The following is a 9,383-nucleotide window of genomic DNA, read 5'->3' as shown; positions in this document are numbered from 1 at the left end:
AATTATCTCTAAAGTCCTTGCAAATAGACTTAAGCCTTTGCTACCACACCTAATAGCACCATAACAGAGCGCTTTTGTCAGTGGGCGTCAAATTCAAGATAACATCATAGTGGTTCAAGAGGTTCTTCATCATATGAGGACTCATAAAAGAACCAAACAATTTCAGGCGGTGCTCAAATTAGACATGCAAAAGGCTTACGACAGGGTCGAATGGGATTTTCTTAGAGACTATCTTCTCCAAATTGGATTTCATGATAGATGGGTTCACTGGATCATGCAATGTATTTCAACTGTATCTTTAAGTGTGAAGTTCAATGGTGAAGCCCTACCCTATTTTCACCCGTCAAGGGGTCTGAGACAAGGTGATCCTCTCTCACCTTATCTCTTTATCTTAATGGCCAATGTTTTATCTTTGCTCATTACTCAAGCAGTGGAAATGGGGAATATCACAGGTATTAAACTAAACAGATGGTGCCCTGTTCTCTCACATTTGTTTTTCGCCGATGACGCTATATTTTTCTTAGCTGGAAAAACCATAGAGTGCCAGAATGTAGCCCATGTGCTCAATGAATACTGCCTAGCCACAGGACAATTGGTGAACCGAAACAAATCAGGTCTCTTTGTTACTAAGCTGTGCCCTATTGTTTTACAACAAAACTTAGCCCGAGAACTTCGCGTCCCACTGATAGACAAAACTGGTAAGTATCTTGGAATACCTTCAGATTGGGGACATTCTAAAAAGGAAATGTTTTCATGGATATTGGGTCGGGTGCAATCTAAACTTCAAGGTTGGAAAGAGAAGCTGATATCAAAAGGGGGCAAGGAAGTTTTAATTAAATCTGTTGTGCAGGCTATTCCCAGTTTTGCTATGTCTGTTTTTAAGTTACGAGTGTCCATTTGTAGAAGAATTGAGCAGCAAATTTCCAGATTCTGGTGGAAATCTAGTCCTAATAGTTCTGGTATTCATTGGTTGAAGTGGGATGCACTTAAAAACAGAAATGATGAAGGGGGTTTGGGTTTTAGAGACCTTATTGCTTTCAATAAAGCCTTACTAGGAAAACAAGCTTGGCGAATATCACAACAGCCTTCATCACTATCTAGTAAAGTTTTGAAAGCACTATATTTTCCTCTTCAAGATTTTAGAAATGCCCCTAAAGGTACTCGTCCCTCATGGGTTTGGCAAAGCATACTACTAGGACGGGATTCGATAGAGGAACACATCCAATGGTCTCGTGGGGATGGAACTCTTATTAACCCTCGCCAGATAGATGGTTGGCATCGGAATTATAGGGGACCGGCTCCCCGAGGAGAACCAGAGAAGCTTGCAGGTTTTATGATCCCAAATAGCAATGAGTGGAATATTTCCCTTTTAAGACGGACTTTTGATTGTCATACAGTAGCAGAGATAATGTCTATTCCACTTCGGCCACATCATACAAAGGACAGACTCATTTGGCGAGGTAAGCAAAATGGATCTTTTACTGTAAAGAGCTGTTATAATCTACTACGAAAACAGCAACTGAATCACAACTTAAATCAAGCGTCATCCTCCTTTCAGATACCTCGCAGATTGTGGCATGCAGTTTGGAACATGAATTCCTCACCAAAACTTCGGTCTTTCCTATGGTCAGTATGTAACAATGCCTTACCCACTCAAGAAAATCTTTATCACCGTCATATTATACAAGATCCCATATGCAGCTTATGTACAAATCAGGCTATTGAATCACCAGAACACTTGTTTCTCTTCTGCCCTTGGACACTACATATATGGGCACATCCAGAAATCAACATACAACAACATATCAAAGCAGTTAATCGGATAGAAGCATGGCTGATCAATTTTTCAGAACATCGCAGTTACTCACCTGACTTGGAAACAATTGCATCCATCCTCTGGTACATTTGGAAGGCTCGTAACAACTTCATCTTTCGTCAGCAGCAACCCCAACCAGCCCGTATAGTGCAGACAGCCTTAGCTCATGCCACGGCAAATCGGATCCCATCTCGACAGAAACAGACGAAGAACACACAGCAAACAGATTAGCACTCATCTTGGCGTCCGCCAGACCACGATGAACTGAAACTAAACATCGATGCCGCTTACCAACCTCAGAGTAGCGAAGCATTGATCGCATGTGTCTGCCGTACCTCATCAGGCCTTTTAATTGACGGATTTGCTCGATCGGTCGTGGCATCCTTAGCCCTACAAGCGGAGGCGACAGGGCTCAACCACACGCTAAACTTTGTGCAGGACAAGGGGAAAACTTCAGCTCGGATGATCTTGGAAACCGATTGCTTCGTCCTGGTCGAGACGATCTGCCACAACGCACTGCCTCCATGGGAAATCAGAGCCTTGATCGCCGAATGTGTACAGCTGCTCAACTGTTGCCCTAATCTGCGGCTCGTCCATTGCAGGAGGGATCTAAACATGGTGGCGGACCGGGTTGCGAAGGCCCATCAAGCTGGCTCGCTACTTGCGGATTGGGTTTTCAATCCTCCTTTGTTTTTACGTGATTTGTTGTCTTTTGATATGTTGCCAAACGTTTCCTCCTGTTGGTAATAATATTTTCTATTCTGACCAAAAAAAAAAAAAAAACTTGTTTCAAAACCAAAACAATCAGGGTAATCGGTAGTCGCGAAACACCAAACACAAAAACATGTACTTGATAAACCCGAATCGTTTCTTGATCTGGGTTCTATGCGATTCACATCTCAGATAAGGTCACGAAAAAGAAATACGCTTATGCCCTAGTTGGTTATGGTGTCAACGGGACCTAAACCGAAACGGTCCATCAACATCTCTACCCAAAACGACCCAGATTTTGCCTGATATACCAAATAAAATAGTCAAATAAGTCTATCTTGCAGTTGACAAAAAGATTGATGGTCTAATATAACAGGACCAAGAAATAAGTAACCGATGGAAAGTGTTGTATGTAAACCAAGCACTCGCATGAAGTATAAATTTCAGCCGCACATTAGAGAAACATGCCACCTCAGTAGACGCCGATTGACATTATTAATACATTAATATCCTCTTGGTTTTCATGCATTATTGATCCTTAGAAGAATCTACACACCAATGGTTGTTTAATACTGATTGAACAGCCTCAATAATTAATTGCTTAAATGATAATCTTGACCCTGACCCTCCTACTATCCATTAGCTCAATTTCATTGTATTCGCATGTTTTTCATGCTTGTTTTGAGGTTTTTCTATTTTGGCTTTTGCGTGTGTGGGGATTTTGAAAGCTTTTTGGATTCTTTAGCATTCGGCAATTAAAAGTCCGAAGATCATTAATTAACAAAGTCAAGCATATATATCGGATTTAGACATTTGTAAAGCAAAAACTACGTAAGATTTGAAAATATGTTAAAAATAAAATTTAGTCGACCTCATTAATGAGGAGGAGCCAGTTTTGTAATTATTAGTGTTATGGTAGGTTCAGATTGATAAATCAAGCATGACAATTTAATTGATTGTGATTTTACATAAACATATGTCCACAGAAAACCCTAGTAGACTTATGTAACTAGCCAGGCAGATTCTGCAACACTCCACGGTTAGTCCTGGATAACATGGCCTAGGAAGCATACGGCGTATTGCAAAAGATTATTCTCTTGAAAAAGCATATTTACGAGGTGGATAACTGACAAGCACTTGTAATCTACCCACCCTAATTAAATCGAATCTCAGAAAAGTAATTCACAATTCCAACAACCTTAATTAATCGAAAGGACAGTTTTGTCGGCCAATTTGCATTACCCAAATTCCCAAAATAGCCCAACATGGAGTAGATTTTCTCAAATTTTCCTTTATGAAGTACAGTTCACACCGTCAAGCCCTTATCCTTTCAATCTACTTAGGGCGAACCGAGTTTTAACCCTCTGGATTTGTGCAAGTTATAAACGTTCGCGATAAGTCGCAAAGTTATCGGAAGTGCAATTCAAAGGTACGATATAGGTAATTTCCGGTCATTTAAAGCAAGTTCACATATTCGACCCAAAAAATAAAATATAAAAAAGCAAGTTCACATATTGTTGACTCCACTGGCAGACTTATGAGGTTCATAGTGGGCCCGCAGCCTAAGTTGCAATTTTTTCAAATGTCGGTTAGGCATAAAAAATTTCAGAACTGTCTTTAAAATTCTTGGTCTACCAATATACACTGGATGGATATTATGTCAGAAAATGTTTATTGCTCAATTGCATTCTCTTCGCAAAAAATTGAAGATTTTAATGAACTTTTCTTTGCTAACATAGTTTTCTCCCTACTTTATCTTATTATTTTTTGACAACATGCCTCAAGAAGATTTGTTTTGATTAGTCGCTGGTGAAGAAAGGAATGTCTCTTATCAAACAAAATAAAGAATAAAAACAAAAAGAAAGGAATATTTATAAATATGCTTACATTTAAAGCTACTTTAGCATCTCTTATAATTCTTCTCGGTGGTTCATTTTTCGTTCTCTTCTGTATGCGATGTTCTTGTCACCTGCGAAACATTGCTCTTTCCTTCCTTCTTCAACTCTCGGAAGAACCATCTCCTTTCTCCAATACAGACAATCAAAATGAAAGATCAAAAAGGTAATCCTTAATTCCTTCCGCTAGGTAGAATTTCTTTTATTTTAAATGTTTAAATTCGTTCTTGTTTAATGTTATATATGTAGAATTGTCATTATGTAGAATTTATTCAATCATGCGAGAAGCAAAAACAGCAAAACAATTTGATAATTTGAATTGTTTTTACTCATTCCAACAAGTAATTTTCATAAAAGATTGGTAAACGTAAATCTATAATTCCTAGGATGAAAAATATTGATAATTATATCATTGGAGTGTTGTGTGTTGGCTTAGCAAATAAAAAGATAAACTACAGTTATGATTGTCACTAATGCTTCAATTCATTTGTGAAAAATAAATGGTTTGGAATATATTTTCCCCATATATATTGATTACAAAAATAAATAAACAAAAAATATTTTTTATAGTTTTTTTTTTTTTGGTAAAAAGAATATTTAATATAGTTAATACCTTAAAAACCCCAAACTAATATGCTTGTGACAAATTTATCCCAAACTAATTTTTTGACCACTAAAAATCCCAAACTAATATACCTTTGACAATTTATCCCAAACTAATATAGTTGTTATAAACTTATCCTCTGTTAGTTTCCTTTAAATTTTATTGTCAAATTACTAATTTGAATGATACCTAATAGTTGATTGGTATACCAACTTGGGATTTCATTCTTCGTTTGTTACAGTTATATAATTTTTGTGGTATTAATCTAATTTAATTGAGGATATATTTGTTACAAATATATCAATTTGGGGTTTTTAGCAGTCGAATAAATTAGTTTTTGGTAAATTTATTACAAGTATACCAGTTTAGGATTTTTTTTTTTTTATAATCAGTCGGAATAAATTTATCATAGATGTACCAGTTTGGGATTTTTCATGATAAAAAAAAATTAGTTTTGGGTAAATTTATTACAAGTGTATCAATTTAGGGTTTTTTAGGATATTAAACCTATTTTCTATTGACTAATTAGCTTAAGTGATACAAGAAATCATTTTTAGAAAAATAAAATTTGAATAACAAACAGATAAGTTAGGTATCTTCACATTAATTGTTATTTAATTATACATGGATTTTTTTTTCCCGATCCATAAAGTCTTCATGTTGCTAAGTATTAACAATCTTCTAAGAAATGACATTAAATGTCATGCTACAGATAAGTGCTTTTTTGTTCAGATTGATTGAAAGTTTTCGTAATTTAACAGATAAAAATTGCTTTATTAGAAGAATAAAGATCAATTCATAAACTAGAAAATATCGCTGCATTGCGACCAAAAAATGGGTCGCTAGAAACCAGGACTTTTGGGGACCAAAAATTGGTCGACAAATGTTCTGGTGACCACACAAATTATTTGGTAGCTAAAGGTTTATATGTTGCGACCAGAGTATTTGGTCGCAAAAGTTGTAGTTGTGGTCGCAAATATACCCTGAAAGGTGGTTCTGGCCCCCACTTCTAACGACCAGTGGCCTAAAACCTAAAACCGAAGTGTGTCGTGAATCCTTGCTAATGACTTAGGTTGTACCTCACCATAACAAAGGAGCCAAAAAGCTCTATTGAGAGCTGCCCCACCCACTATATGACCTTAAATTGGCAGGATTGCATTCGTTATATTAATATATCAATATCTCAATATCCACGTCCCTCAATCCCTCGGTTAGGGAGATATTTTTCTTCTCCCTCCCAAAAGAATATCACCGAATTTTACAGCCCAGAGTACAGCTCTAACACTTTAAGAACTTTGCTAAGGTCTAAGTCGAAAAAGTCGTAAATGTAGTCGCCCAAAGGCGGTTCTGGCCCCCACTTCTAGCGACCAGAAGTGCTTTTGGCGACCGACCGAGCCATAATTGGTGGGTGGAAGTAATTTAGGTGACCTTCAAGAGATGAAAAAAGATGGCTCATTGGTCGCTAGAAGTCGTATAAGAATTTTTTACATCTTGCCTTTAAAAAAAAAAAAAAACACGACACCTATTTATGTAGCCTTTTAACATCCTCATATATATAACAACACTCAATTCATATAATCTCGTCCACCTCAACAGAAAAAAAAACGTACAAATTCATAAATTCGCACGTCAACTCACCCACGAACAAACAATCTACATGTCACTTGTCCCTCGATAGATAAGAAATTTGTCATGACACCATTTTCTTGTTCTTAAAGTGTTATCCACGATCCAAAAAAGCGTTGGTGATCTTTGGGCTTACCTTTCGGCTTACCCATTTCCTAATGCAATTTATTATAGATAAGAGATTGGTATGAAAACGACAAGAAAAAAATTACCCAATTGATTCTAAATCTATTATTTGAATGTCAAATCAATTCTAAATTTTTCAACTTCAACAATTTAGTTATAAATCTTTACATGAACTTTAAATATAGTCATTTAAATTAATTTTTGCCAGAAATCACTAACGTAACATCCAATCATTGCCAACCATCCTAGGTAGCATGGCTGGCGGTACAACGCTTTGATCTTGTAGAAATAAATAAATTCAAATTCTGGGTCTTTAGCATTAAGCATAAAAACAATATATTTAATCAATCATAAATTTTCAAAAATTGATTGCCATCATTCGTCAAATGTCATAAAAAATTTCATTAACAGTACGCAAAACTCGCGTGGTCATATCATAGGATGTAACCACATGACAGCATTACCTCACTTATATAAATACATATGCTAGCAATTTCGTTAAACAGTCTTACTATATTCATCATTAACCTTGTATAAATATTTCTTACTAAATGGGATGTGGGTCTTATCAACATCTCACTAGTCACTTTTGTAGCAGGCACATCATGCCCTTGTCCTTCCTTCAAATCTTTATCCAACAAAGTGGGAAACATACTTTGCCATCGTCCTTCACAAATTAGGTACAAGCGATTGGACACGAAGCTTGAAAAGAAGGTGCTCGAAGTGAAGAACACATCATCATCAAGGCATAACGAGTTCCAAAGAATCGATAGCATCATCATGAAGTTTCCTCAATTCAAAGAGGGATTGAAGAATATTGAGGCCGTTTACCATCAATACGGTGAGTTTAACAATATTTTATTTTGCCCCGTATGTTCTTTTGTTATTACTAGAGTAAATGCACAAGTTGCATTCAAAATTATTTGTGTTATCTAAATTATCAATTAAAACAAAATGAATTTTCTTTCTTAATCTTTGTGGGTTTGCTAAGAAACCCAAAATTGAGCTCATTATGTGTTTTTTTCTCTTAATCTTATTTGGTAAAACTAATAAAATCCATGTTGTAGATTATCAACTTGTCTTAAGAAATTTACTTACAGTTAGATTATGATGAATTTTTCAAGGTTATTAGATTTTGAAATAAGTTGAATTGTATACTTGCTATGAACTATATAATTAATATTTTGTTGTATTTATATGTATATAATATATACTAATAAATTTGAGTAATTAGTATATATTGCAATATCCTCTCACCTTTAAAGATATAGATTATATTGCAATACTATCATTAGATATGAAGGCAATAAATATTGCAACCTACTCCCTCATTTCTTCTTTTCATTCCAGATGAGAACTCAAACGGGAAAATCGATAAAGAGGAATTAAAGAAATGTTTGGATGAAGTGCAGCTTCATCTCTCCGAAAAGGATATGGAGGACTTGTTTCATTCTTGTGACATTGATGAGAACCAAGAAATAAGATTCAAAGAATTTATCGTTCTTTTATGCCTCATCTATCTCTTGAAAGAATCTTCATCAACTAATGAGGTATTTATATCTCTATTCTAATCTACTTGGAAGGCCAAAAATTAGCAACAAACCATTTTAATATTGTATTATTAACTATGACATGATTTTTCAGACGGAAAAAGTAGGTTCACCTTCAATACAAGCAACTTTTGATACGATCATTGAAGCCTTCTTATTTCTGGACAAAGATGGCGATGGGAAGTTGAAGAAGAAAGACGTCATTAAAGCACTGAACGACACCTCACCGAGGGAGAAATCTCCTCGCCACGTTACGAGGAAACGATTTAGTACAAACCACAAAACCCTAGCTATAATGCAAATATTGCGATGCGATTTATTTCCCAGATTATAGTTGACATTGGTCTATTTTTTCAATGAGTGCAGAGGAGATGGATTGGCGTAGGAAAGGAAACGTTAGCTTTAGAGAGTTCCTTTTCACTTTCATTGATTGGGTTGGTGTGGAAACCAACGGCAACGGTGACAGCTTCAGCTACCGCGATGTCCATGTCTACGGCGACGATCTTCCCTCGTGAACACCACTTGAGAGGAAATATTGCCCGTGACATTCATATATCATTAAATCACTGTACATGTGATTTGAACGTACAAGAAACACTATTGAAATGCTCTGTCCGTGTGTAGAATATATACTTGTCCCACCTGGGTTATTTTGTGCGAAAGTTATATCAACTAGTTGCTTTATCAAATCACTTAGGAGGGATTTACCTAGACATGTATTCGCTTTTTATATGCAATAATGCTTTAATTGCAGCTAAGGCGTTTGTCGAAGGGACAACAGATGTGCATGCGAGGGCTTCTAGAGAAAGCGGAGTCACCGTGGGCGTGTCGGTAGCTCGCCAGAACTTGGAGTTTTCGGCGGGATAGGGCAGGTGTGTATCGAGCTTCTCCAGTGGTTAAGTGAATTTCTGCTTTTCTTAACCGTGTGCATTCTCTTTGGATATGTGTTTTTGTTACCTCCCCCAGAATTCGAGACGTGGATGAATTTGTCCTATATAATGGTTGAGAGTCTTGTCTACATATGGTTAAATTTCATCGCTGAAGATATGCTCAAT

The 9,383-nt window shown here is 36.2% G+C and overlaps 1 protein-coding gene across 1 annotated transcript; it reads left to right on the top strand.

Moving 5' to 3' along the window:
- Positions 1-4,465: 4,465 nt before the first annotated feature.
- On the top strand, positions 4,466-9,043 carry LOC104414333 (probable calcium-binding protein CML22). Its single transcript, XM_010025403.3, has 5 exons — positions 4,466-4,588; positions 7,377-7,619; positions 8,129-8,328; positions 8,423-8,597; positions 8,695-9,043. Exons 1-5 carry the CDS (start codon positions 4,573-4,575, stop codon positions 8,841-8,843), a joined length of 783 nt encoding a protein of 260 aa, XP_010023705.2. The 5' UTR covers positions 4,466-4,572; the 3' UTR covers positions 8,844-9,043.
- The last annotated feature ends 340 nt before the right edge of the window (positions 9,044-9,383 follow it).

The sequence above is a fragment of the Eucalyptus grandis genome, chromosome 8 (assembly GCF_016545825.1).
Source record: "Eucalyptus grandis isolate ANBG69807.140 chromosome 8, ASM1654582v1, whole genome shotgun sequence".
NCBI lineage: Eukaryota > Viridiplantae > Streptophyta > Magnoliopsida > Myrtales > Myrtaceae > Eucalyptus > Eucalyptus grandis.
This window is presented reverse-complemented; position numbering and strand designations above follow the sequence as displayed.